We start from the raw sequence: 12,553 nt of genomic DNA on the forward strand, positions 1-12,553 counted from the left end.
GCCAAGAAGCATTTCCTGATCTTTAGCCTACATTTTCTTAGTTTAACCCTAGGAGGAATCTGACTTGGCTGCAACTTGTGAACAGCTCTTCATCCTCCCGGCGTCCATGGGCTGCTGCCACGCGCTGCCTTAACGCTTGATCGGCCAGCCTGCGTACACAGGGACGTCTAAACCACCCCCGAGGTCCTCGCTTGGGCAATGCCGCTGCTTCTCCTTCCTGCGCCCTTCCCATGGCATGGGGCTGGAGGAGGGAGCTGTCTGCCCAGCGTTCCTCCCCCGGGATGCGTGTCGTGCCCTGCCAGCCCCTCTTTGCAGTTGCAAGGTGAAGCTGTGACCCAAGCACTTATTTCCTCTTCTCAGGGAATTACTGCCCACATTTCTGGAGGGAAAATTCAAGTGGCTGGGAGCAGCACTTGCCCCCAAGCCGAGCACTAAATATGCAGTGACTCCCCACAGCCTGAGCTTACCTTCTTCCAGAGGACGCCACGTCAGCCCGGCCCTCTGGCTGGCGGTCCTGACCCCCTCCTTCCCTCTCTCCTCCCTCCTCCACCGAGGCACAGGCCAGCAGGACACTAAGCCTCCCTTTTGGGACATCACAAAGTTGTCCTTTGCTGCCCCCAGACTGGCCAGGCAACGCCTGCTCTGCCAGTGGGTCCCAGCCAGACCCAAATGTGATAGGCCTTCCATGCTTGTGGACGCAGAGGCTGCATTACAACCATGGTCATTTGAGTCAGCTCAAGGTTTAATCCCTTAGGTTTGGACTCAAGCGTGGCGGCTCTGCTGCACGGCTGTTTTGCGCCATGAACGCACCGACAGCCGGCCTGTTCAGCAGGGCTGCCTGTGCCCCAAGTTGTGCCAAACCCAGCTCCGGTGGCTGCCCCGCTCACCGGCCTCCTCACCAGGAGCAGTGATGGCCCCACTGCAGCTTGTGTGCCATGGTGGGGAGGGGCGGCAAGGGGCCCAAGGCAACGCAGGAGCCAAAATCAGCACCTTGGTGAACCTAGGCAGGATGGGAGCGGGGAGGGAGATCTGCTCTGAGGAGTGTCTGACCTTCCTGGGGCTTACATGAAGGACTTGCGTAGTGTTTGTAGTGCGCTGACCAGCTCCCCAGGGAGTACAGGCAGCCATGGCTGGGCACGGGGACTTGGCAGGCAGAGTCTCCCACGGGGACGTTGCATCAGTACCCATATTTCTGGGGGTTTATTTCTAAAGGCCTCTGCTGTGCAGCCATCAAACACCTCTCCTTTCACTCAGTGGAGCATCCTCTCTTGCCGACAACTGTTATGGACAGTGGTCTTCCGTTCTCCACTGGTCAACAGGCTCCGAACAACAGTGGTCACCTGCCTCTCCTGTAGACCCACACCAGCCTGCCCCAGCAGCTTGGCCAGGGTCCCTGCCTGTGTGCCCAGGGGCTGGCATGCGTTTGAAGCATATGGGATGTGACTGGACAGAGATGTCGCAAAGCCTCAGGCTGTTCATACAGAATCACAAAATCACGGAACGGTTGAGGCTGGAAGGGACCTCTGGAGACCATCTGATCCAACCCTCTGTTCAAGCAGGGCCACCTAGAGACAGTTGCCCAGGACCATGTCCAGACAGCTTTTGAGTATCTTCAAGGATGGAGACTCCACAACCTCCCTAGGCAACCTGTGCCAGCGCTCAGTCACCCTCACAGTAAAAAAGTGGTTCCTAATGTTCAGAGGGAACCTCTCGTGTTTCAGCTTGTGTCCATTGCCTCTGGTCCTGCCACTGAAAAGAGCCTGGCTCCATCCTCTTTGCGCCCTCCCTTCATATATTTATATACATTGGTGAGATACCTCCTGAGCCTTCTCTTCTCCAGGCTGGAAGGTTCCAGCTCTCTCAGCCTTTCCTCACACATCAGATGCTCCAGTCCTCTAATCATCTTTGTGGTCCTTTGCTGGGCTCTCTCCGGTAGCTCCATACATATTTTACTTGGCCACCTAGAAACGTCCCTGGGAATTAATGCTAGCCCACTCAGCATTCAGCCTCCTGGGGTTATTTCCATCCTGATCGCTCGTACATATCTTCATTTGAAGTGTATTTGTGGCCCAAAGAAAGGAGAACAGATCAGCCTGGTTCCTAAGGACGTGATGTCTGGGGAATATGCTGTGAAATCTGGCTCTCGTGTGAGCGCTTCCAGGTCCAGAAATCACACCTACGGACCTAATGGTGTCTGCAGCTGTGACCAGAGGACCACTCTCTGTCCCCTCTTTAACCTACCAAACCCCAGAAACCAGCAGGTACTTGGAGCAGTTCCTCTCACTTGAGTTTCATGTACTTTCTAAGCAGCCTGACAAAGAGAAAAAACCCCAAACCCTGCATGCTAACACTCTCTGCTAACTGTGTTAAAACAGCACTGTCGACGGAGTGGGTTTCAAAGCAAAGATGAGGGCCAGCCCAGACCTGAGGACCCTCCCACAAAGTTGTAGAAACTCCTATCAATTAACTCATTTTTGGATTAGGAAACTTAGAGAATAGATATCCAAGTTTATTTCAGCATTTTAAAAGCCTCCCCCATCCCCACAACCGAGGCTGTCCTAATTGCTTTCTGAAGGTCTGTTTTATATTTCTGAAGTCTTCCTAGTGACTTCACTGAGATCCGAATCAAACTCTGAACTCTTTAAAGTTAGTATCTCACCTACATTATTTACAAGCAGAATGTGTTGTGTCATATTGGGCCCATCAGAGAAAGTACAGATTAATATTCAAGTGCAGGATGAGTCTTTTCATTGGCAAGGCAGCAAACATGGAGCTTTTTTGTAAAAAGTGATTGCTAGTCCTTGTATTATTTCTTTTTTTGATTAGGAAGATAATGTCAATATCGAGTGCTGCTTCTGAGATTTTCTCCTGCATCAATGTATATTTACAGAACTAAATCATAAATGCTTTTGCTTCCAAATGATTAACTGTTGAAATAAAGCACTCTCGTGTTGCTCCACGTTTAACATTGGTGCTGTGAATTCATCTGGAGACATTGCAATGAGCATTTAATCCTGTCTGCCTCAGCATAACTCACCCGACGCTCTCGCTCCAGTTCTCTGCATTCTCGGCTCGCCCCTCGCTGCTTTTGCGCTGCGAGGGAAACTGGGGCTCTCCTCCATGTCTTGCTGTTTAGATTGCTAGGCACATGCCTACAAAAATATTTTCCACTTATATTTTTTTTTAAGGCTCTTGCTTTGGCATTTTTCAGTCACGCCCTGGAGAGACACCTGAAAGGAAAGAAAACAGTACCTGGATGTTAGCTTGTGCAATGCTTCTAATTAAACCTTGCATGATGACAAAAACCCTCCTGCCATTTAAGATTTTCCCCACAGCATTATGCATCCTCTTAATTAAGAGCAGAAGCTAAGTAATACCTATTTTATTCCCCCTTGCTTCCAATTAGTCATCCATTGATCGTTACCCACTCAACGTTTGACAATTAACAGAGCCCCCACTCTCCGCAGGACTGGGATGTGTATTCCTTCAGAAATGACACGTCTAGAATAATGTGAGGAGAGCTGCGTGGGCAAGTAATGGGGCGAGAGGTAGGGGGAAGGGGAGGAGAAGGCCACCCAAGTGGAACAAAAGACGTGTAACATATGCAAATGTTCAGCGTGCGGTATGTGTTTTATACACTGGATGTATATGAGGTCATATACAAAGCTCAGCTGGCGGCCACGCTGCTTTTGGGAATTTGAGGGAACACTTGAGCTCTCATACGATCAAACGTACCTAGTCCTCTGTCTTTAAGATGCAAAGCGGATCCTGATTTGGCTCTTTGCCACTGCTTTTTTAGGAGAGCAGGGGTTAGCATCTGCTTCTCTGTCGTCACCAGGGCTGGGGACTGTGAGCTGTATCAACACAGCCCCCACCAAGTCACCCCAAGACCCAGCTGTGGCTACACACAGTCATGCCTGAGCTGCTGCTGACGGCCAGGTGCGCGGTGGCTCCGGGAGCCAAAGGGGCCTCCAGGGAAGCCGCAGGCTCCTTCTCCACCACTGCTCCCCTCTGGGAACCTGGCCAGGAGGGGCGTGCTGGGATCACTGCACCCCTTTCCCAACAACAGAGATGCTTCCTGTACGAGTAGCAACTTCTAGCCGGGGAAATCCAGCGGCATAGCAGGGCTGGAAGGCAGCCCAGAGCCTGAACTGCAGCGGTGAATAAAGCATAGGGGATGCCGTGGCTTTTGGGCATGAGGGTGAGCCCCAGGGTCAGTGAGTAAGGCTCCAACGCGGTCAGAAAGTTTCCCTGCATCCTTTTTTCTTTTGTCTTTTTCCAGATCAAAATCCATCCATTATAGGGCTCAGGGATTTTGTGTGAAGCTGTGACAGTAAGAAGCTGAGCAAACTTCACAAGATTCTGGTTGTGCGGGCTCGGCAACGAATGCTGATGCACAAAAAAGCAAACTGGAGCCCTCGGCAAGCTCTAGCCCATCCACAGAGGAAGGAGATAATCTCATTTCATTGCTCTTTGCCCTTTTAGCTATTCACAGAGCTTAATGCTGGGTTATTCCCAACAATGAGCTGAACAATCAAACTCCCATCTGGCCCGGTCAGACAGATGCAACACTTGCCCTCCAGTCACAGTCCGGTGATATCTTTTCCCATCTTGAACACACCAGCCCCATAACAGAGAAGATATTTACACTTGGTAACAGAAAACTGCAGTTCATTCTCACCAGCCTGCTCTAATCTGATCACCTAAATCCCTGGGCACAGCGAAACACAGGTGCTGCGAGCACAGCTGTCGCTGCAACCTTTGGAGCTCCCTCTACACAACGTGATGCAGAGTTTACCAGCTAATGGCCTGTTTTTCCTGGGAGGGCACTCTTCTCCCCTTTCAGCCCTCCTGCATACTCACACCACAGGCCCCAAGCTGCAGCCAAGTCCTCAGGAGAAATGTTTTCCCTCCCTGCCTTTGAAATCAGCTGCAGGGTGCTCTTTGCAGTAGCCAGAGACCCAAAACATCACTGGGCTGCGGCAGCAGCGCTTACTGCTACCTACTCCTCTCCTGGCCTGGGAACAGGGATTATAGCTGATCACGTAGTGGGAGCCAGGGAAAAAAAAAAAAAAAAGGAAAAAAAAAAGAAAAAAAGAGAAGCTCTTTTGTTGTTAACACCATTCTGTCCTCTAATCTCACGTCCCAGTCTTATATTTTTGTTAAGCATTCAGCTGCAGGGGAGGAATACAAAGAGGTGGATTGATGTTGGTGTAGGTACAGATGTTTTTGTGTGCGAATTGCATTTTGAGATATATACACATACACGTAAGAACACTGTCTGTATTAAAAGTCAACAGAAAAGATCTCCCAGACTTAAGTGAAGCGAGCATTTCCCCTCTAACACTCAAAATGAATCTTAGTCACCTGGCTTTAGCTGTCAGAGGTTCTCCTGACAAATTCAGAAGCGCTGGGAGGGACAGACTGACACCCTACACCAGTGGCATCCTGGCAAGGGACCTCTTTCCCTTTTCTGCTGAAAGGACGCAGGTTCTGGTTTGGTCTGTGCAGGAAAATCCAAAATTGAAGTGCCTCCTTCTTCAGTTAAGATGTCAGGGAATGCTGCCCCAATTGACAGGAGCCCCTTCAGTGATAAAATTTCCCTGTGTATCAGTCACAGGAACTTCGAATCACTGCTTACCGAGATTGCAGAACACAATGAGATTTCTGAGCTACAAACAGACTTCAATTATTCTTGAAAGACAGACAGACCCTCAAACTGACATGACTGGAGAAACTAAATATCCTTTTGTCTGCACTGCTGGTGGTAATTTCCCATTAGACAGGAAAAGCCTTCTTTGATGAATGAATATTGTCTACACATTAGAAGAGGAGCTACTGTGTCTCTCCTAATAGCTCTTGCATGCTTGGGCTCGGCCTCATGTGAGGCCCTTAAACCCCTGGGGTACAATGTGGTAGCATTCATTAGTGTACTGCATTTTTTATTGCAGTATTTGAGAAAAGGACGGTACGTATTAAAATGAATCTGAGCAACTTCCCACTCACCTTGAAGTTATGTGGCAAGGTCAAATACGTTTAGTAATCTGCCTTCTCGGTCTGCAGGTAGTCCTCTCCAGGTTAGAGGCCTCAGGAGAAACACTCACACTGGAGACGGATTTTCTGTTTATGATTATTCTTGTCATTTTAGCAGTTAATCACTTTTCTATTTTGTATTTTCTACAGTGGTAATTAAATCAAAACCAGAGCGTCACACAGAACTAAGTCAAACACTGTTTGCAGAAGCCAAAGAATATCATGCTAGTGCCTTTGACAAACTCTGGAAGTTTTCAAAGACCCACCAAGTCTCAGATCATTTCCTTCCCATAGAAATACGTTAACAGGCATTAATTGTACTAACCGTCCCTTCCACGGCAGCGTCGCATTTCCACCTGTCTTTTTTCCTGGGACTGCTAATTGGATCAAGCTTGGCCTAGAGATGCCTGGGTCACCCCACGGAGTCCTTTCAGCTGTTGGTAGATCGCCTTTTCTGGAACTTCACCGCTATACCACGGATCGGTTGGGAGTCAGCTGGGCTGGTGGGGGAGCTTTTGGCCAATTGTTTTTATCTGGATAGGATTTATTTAGCCTTACATGAAAAAAATTATTGGAGAGAACAGGAGATTTTTCATCTGATAACTCAACTTTTACAGTCACCACACAGCTATTTGTGGTGTACACACAATGCTTAAGAAAAGGTTTTTATTAATTTATAGCAAAAATGCTAACAACCTTGTTTAAATTTTTGCTAATGTTTTTATTTGAGAGATTAAAAAACCCAAACAACAAAACTCCCAACATTAAGAAAAAGAAGCAGAAGAGCTACCGATGAGAAATGGTCTGGATTTGCCACTCAACAGCGGCACCAGTCTGCACACAAGCCAGCTGCAGGCAGAGATGCGGCAGAGACCAACATGGTACTCACAGACCGAATGCAATACAAGAAACAGCAAACGCAAGAATCAGAAATAAAGGCCATAAAACCCCAACAACGCCCCATCTGAGTCTCACTTCCGACGAGAAACACAGGCAAAGCTGATGTTTTAGGCTCATCCCGCATTACAGATGGAAACTGCGCTTAAGCTTGTGGCGTAGCAAAGGCTGCTAAGGAACTTGGCAGAACGGCCGTGCTTTGCCAACCAGCACTGGGCTGAGTACGTGACATTTTGGCTTCGCCAGCCCGCTGGGTTACTACGGAGTCCTCAGTTCAGTGGATGACGTTTTAAGGCAGGGGGGGCAGCTGTGGGAAAAAAGAGGACCACGACTCGCTTCGTAAAGTACTAAGAGGAAACTAAAAGTCCAACAGGAATTATGGCCTCTTCAGTACTCCACAGCTACAGGTACAGCAACATTGAATATATCATGTACATAACATTACTTATAGACTCTACATGTAAAACGTTAACCAATTTATCATGGAAATCTGGTAACAAGCAACATTGCCATATAAATTCACACTTCAAGACAGGCTAAGTGTGGAAGCCTGCTTTGCAAGAGGATTTTCAGTCAATGTTTTGTATAGAAAATATTCAAACGATGATGACAATTTGTTCTCTGAATCTCAATTCATTATTGGGTTAGTTTTCAGGAACCGAAAAAGGTTCTCTTTAGAAAATCTGTGAATATTTGGAATACGAATTCACAATCTAAGTATTAAATAATAATAAAAAAAAAGTTTCAACTGTCAGGAAGTCTTACTTGGTTGCAATATTTTAAAGCAATAACAGCAATACAAGGCATAGAAAATCTTTTCCTGCAACACTACAGCGTAAAGGTATTCATGTTAAATGCAACAGAACTATTAAAGAATAAACCGCTCGTAGAACAGAGAAATGAGAGACTAGCTATACATTCAACCATCTTCCTTACAGTTGAACTCCAGCTGTTTAAAAACACATTGACGTCATAATTTGGAAAAAATCATGTCCCATAGGTAACTGGTCTGCATACTCCTATGAAATATGATGCCCCAAATGGCATGAAACCCCTTCTTGAAAAGTTTTTATCTATCTCATCTCCACCATTATCTCCACAGTTTAAACAAAAGAACAACTATCCAAATGTAAAATGCTCTTTTTTTAATTACTAAATTAAGAAAGTTAAACAGTTTTAAAATGTAAACTTGCAAATAAACCATAACAAAATGTAATTAAGACTTTAAAATTTGCAACTCAGTATTAAAAACTCAATAGAAATAGAAAGGTTTTTTGTTTTTTGTTTTTTTTTTTTGTTTTTTTTTTTTTTTGGTTAAACATAAGTAATTCAAGGCTGGTACAGACAACTGAAAAGGTAATACTTTGTTCTGTGCATCCCCCATGAAATGTAAAGAAGTGCATAGTAATTCCACTGGAGAACTTGCAGACATAGAGAAAGTAATTTCATTAGCAGTACAGGACATTTAACACACTTGTTTTACAATGGGAAAATGTTACACATAAAACAGAAAAATCCTAGTTGCGTGACCAACAGTTTAGCAGGTGGATGTGGCTAAAATGCTATGATTTTAAGACCATCTGAATGTGGTTACACTGTTTAATAAATCTTTTTGAAACATTTCAGTATACATGTTTTGATACAGGAAGTCCTTGCAGTTTCAATTTTCCAGTTCAAACGGTGATGGTGTAGTTTTCTTGCTTTAAATATGTTCGCTTTAATTTCAAGAACGAATCATCACACACTTGTCAAACATTGGAAACATTACTGTAAATACAGCACATGATTCCTGAAAGAGCAAAGTTACAACCATCTACAGGTACATAATCATAAACAAAAAGTGCAATCCAATTTAAAAAAATCATGCTTGGCAAAAGCCAAAAATTAGATCACTGGCTTTCAGAATCCCACCAGTGTTTTCATGTCTGCAGTAAAATTATCGCTTTCTGGGTACTGCTGCAGCAGGATTCATTCGATTCCAAATGAGTTTCCTCCGCACTAGCACCCATATACTGTATGTACAGGTATGTATATATATTATATATATTTTATATATAAAAAAAGCAAAAAACCAAACACCTGTCCTGATTTTTTTATTTATTTGTTAAAACATGAAAAAAAATGTTTTAGACAAAGAGGCCACTTCTGGAAAATAATACTTTTAGTTGAATCAGGAGAAGACTAGTTAAAATCACATAGGTTTTGCGTTTTAAAAAAAGGAAAGCACTAGGATCAGTTATTGGCACTGAGTTTCTATTTACAATGAACAGAGGTTTTGCAGTTTACATAACATCAATACAATGCAGTTTCGGAGTCTTTGATTCAGAAAAAACAAGTGTTTTTCTCCTTTTCATCCAGGACATTCAGATTATTAGGACAAGTGGTCATAGGGAAGGGCTGCGGAAGAAGTTCCCAGCTTCAGCCCCTCCCGTGCACGGCGGTGCTGGAAGAAGATGCTGCGCTCTGGAGAAGCCGATCACGGAGTTGGAAGCTGAAGGGCAGGTGGGGCAGGGCTGAGAAACACCTGGTAATTCATGACAGTGTCTGGAGACCAGGGATTTACAGGTTGTCGCCGGGCTGGTACTGGGGTTCTGTTGCAGTGAAGTAGTCTTCAAGGAAACCCTGCAAATATTCGAAAGTTGGACGCTCCTCTGGGTCTTTTTTCCAGCAGTGGATCATAAGCTCGTGCAAGGAGATGGGACAGTCCTGAGGACATGGCATCCGATAACCGCGTTCTACTTGCTCCAAGACTTCACGGTTATTCATGCCTGTAAAGGGCAGACAAATCCACATTGTTAAAGTACAGCAAAATTAACCTGAATATAACTATATCTACAATACATATGGTTTTCTTGATCATACTAATTTCTTTTGGTTCAGACAAGCGAAACAAAACCACCCCGATGTCCGGTTTCAGCTCTTCATCTACTGCAAGGTAACTTGGATTATTTTCTTTCTCAGGAGAGGGTTTTAGGATCCAGTGATGAGTAAAACGCTGCTCCCATGGCTACCCTCTTGGCTTACTGACAACAAGCAGGATTTGGCACTTTCCAACAACAGCAGCCGTGAAATATATTATCTAAAGTGGTTAAGGAAAATAAATGCATTGCAACAAATACTATTCAAAATTCTAGAAATTAAAATGAATTTTTGAAATTCTCACACCGAGCGTGGGCCCTTCTTGAAGTGCTCTGTGAGATCACGCTGGAGAGGCTTCAAGACAAAACTCTGCTGCTTCAGGCTACCGGGGGATGTCCAGCAGTGTTACCTTCAACGTCAGTTCAGAAGCTTAGTGCTGCTGCTGATCTGCACTCCCTTGATCTGTGCTGGTTAGCATTGTTTCTACCATATTTCACTGTTCCATCCCAACCCAGAAGAGAGTAACGTTGCTCAGAAGACAAGTCAAACGCCAAGCAAAACAGCTCCACTGCAGAACCACAGCTTTCTCTCAAAAAAGGTAAACAATTATATTGCCAGCTTTTTAACAGTACCGAAGGTAAGACTGGCACCGCAGGCATGCAGAAGTATTTCAGAGAAAGCATGCACGCTGACTGCAAGCTTTGTGCTTGCCACTTGGCAAGCCCTGCCCCAGTCCTCTGCTGAAAAGTATCTCCAGGCTTCACTCCCCTGACTCGGTGGGTCCTGCCAAGCTGCTCTGCAGGAGAACTCATAGGGACACTTAAGGTCCTCCATGACCACATCCAGAAACCAACACCTTGATGTTGCTCTTTCTGTTAGCATATCCTCCCCCTGGCTTCCATGACACCATCCTTCCCTGGGTCTCCTCCACTCTGTTCTTTCAGGGTGTCCTCCTGAAGAATTTTCTTGTCCCACCTTCAGGACCCAGGGGATCGTCTCTACCTCGTATTTTTGGTAGACTTATTCGTGAGAAATAATTCAACCACCTTCTTCAACACAGATTCATTTGTCTACTCTACACCTTGGCTAGTAGGAATAATATCCTTACACTGCATAGTATTTAGGCTGGTAACTTAGCTGTATCCTTGGATTTGGTCTTTGCATCCTCACATCCTGGCTGTGTTTAATTCTTAAAGATGTTTTGAAAGAAGCATCTGCAAAATACAGCCTTTCCTGACCATTCACATCTAGATTCTCATCTCACGTTAGGATTACAAAACACCTTTTCCTCTTATCTTGACAGGGTAATTTCCTCCTGCTGATATCCCTTTGTGGTGTCTCCGCAAGAAGCATTTTCCTAGCCTGTTACTGTAACTACCGCTTGCATGGTTTTGCCACTTGCTCCTTGTTGCTTACTATGTAAAATACCGGCTGCTTGTCTTCACTCTCAAAGCTTCTCGCAGGCTGTCCATGAGCATTTAAGCTCTCATTTGGCCGTGTCCTGGTCGATTCACAGTTCTGGTTAGCTTACTGCAGCACCTTCGATCTTCAAACAAGCACTCATGTGCTGTTTCTTATGCTGCCTGTTGCGCACAGAAGAACCTCCCCAGAAAACTGCCTCATGCTCCTACAAACCACTCCTTACCGTTCCCTTTAGCAGCAGTAATTGCAAAAAGAAAGGTAAGGTCACTGATTGACAGTATTTCCTAACCTGCAGACCAACACTTTACCACTGGTTTCTTGTGTCTGATTTATCACCTGCATCCACCCACTGTATTTTTGGTGTTAGATGTTTATGAGAAGGAGCAAACACTTTGTATGCCATCTAAAGTGGTCTGTGGTTAGGACTCTACAGAATGATGAAAACAGAGTAATAAAAGTCCTCTGCAGACATCATATTCTGCATAGAGTTAAGGTTCTCCTGTATTACTGACTCCAAATTGGTGGTGTTAGGCCACGCAGGCTCACAACAAACCAGAAAAGCTTGCCACACACTGAACAAATGCCTAGGTGTTCCTCATTATCCAACAAGAACATTTTCAAACTTATTTTACTTTTTTATTAAATAACAAAACAATGCTAGTGGTGTGTTAGTTATCACCAACCCAAAGGCAGCACCAACCCAAACCTCCTGGCCTTGCTGTTTTCAAGATGCTACAAGAAAAAAAATGGGCATTTTGCTCATGTTGTGTTCTCAATATCAGTTTTTGTAATTTGTGTTTTGAACAAAAATCTGCACCCTTTTTTCATATCCTTGTCTTTGAATCAGCTGAATTACCTCATGTTTTGGGCTAAGAACTTCTCTTACATATTAAGGGCTATGAAAATAAGTGTTACCGGTAATTCATCTATCGTATATACCTAAACCATGAACAAATTGCATTCTTTGTTCTTATTTTGGCAGTACCCCTTTAAGTACAACATGGGTGGAAGCAACAGCAGCAGCAAAGCTCCTCCCCAACTGATTTGTTATTTTAAGATATCAAATGTTTGGTATTTTTATCCAGTGCATTACTCAGTGCTGCAAAGCAGACTCTGAAACTTGATAATGAACTGTATGCTGGAAGAAAAACCCTGAGGAGAGAGAAGGGGGAGGAAAAACATAAACAGCTCTTCACTTCGCTTTAAAAAAAAAAAAAAGATAGCAAAAAGAACATAAAAGAGACATTGGTGTCTAATATCATAGTCAATTTTTGTCCCTGGAAAGTCAGTCAAGCCAGGTTTTCTCATCATGGTATAATCCATGGAAATGCCCTTCTTTTCC

The 12,553-nt window shown here is 44.8% G+C and overlaps 1 protein-coding gene and 1 long non-coding RNA gene across 9 annotated transcripts in view; one reads left to right on the plus strand and one right to left on the minus strand.

The window, feature by feature from the left end:
- Window positions 1-12,553, plus strand: part of LOC142600977 (uncharacterized) — a 523,379-nt gene that overhangs the window by 457,934 nt on the left and 52,892 nt on the right. The window lies entirely within an intron of this gene.
- The window catches only part of FYN (FYN proto-oncogene, Src family tyrosine kinase), a 138,304-nt gene continuing 134,108 nt past the window's right edge, over window positions 8,358-12,553 (minus strand). For all 8 annotated transcript variants that reach the window (XM_075747919.1, XM_075747917.1, XM_075747914.1 and 5 more), the window contains one exon: window positions 8,358-9,698. In XM_075747919.1, coding sequence (XP_075604034.1) covers window positions 9,490-9,698 — 209 coding nt within the window. In that variant the 3' untranslated portion in view covers window positions 8,358-9,489. The remainder of the gene's footprint in view (window positions 9,699-12,553) is intronic.

Source organism: Balearica regulorum, chromosome 3 (genome assembly GCF_011004875.1).
Source record: "Balearica regulorum gibbericeps isolate bBalReg1 chromosome 3, bBalReg1.pri, whole genome shotgun sequence".
Taxonomy (NCBI): domain Eukaryota; kingdom Metazoa; phylum Chordata; class Aves; order Gruiformes; family Gruidae; genus Balearica; species Balearica regulorum.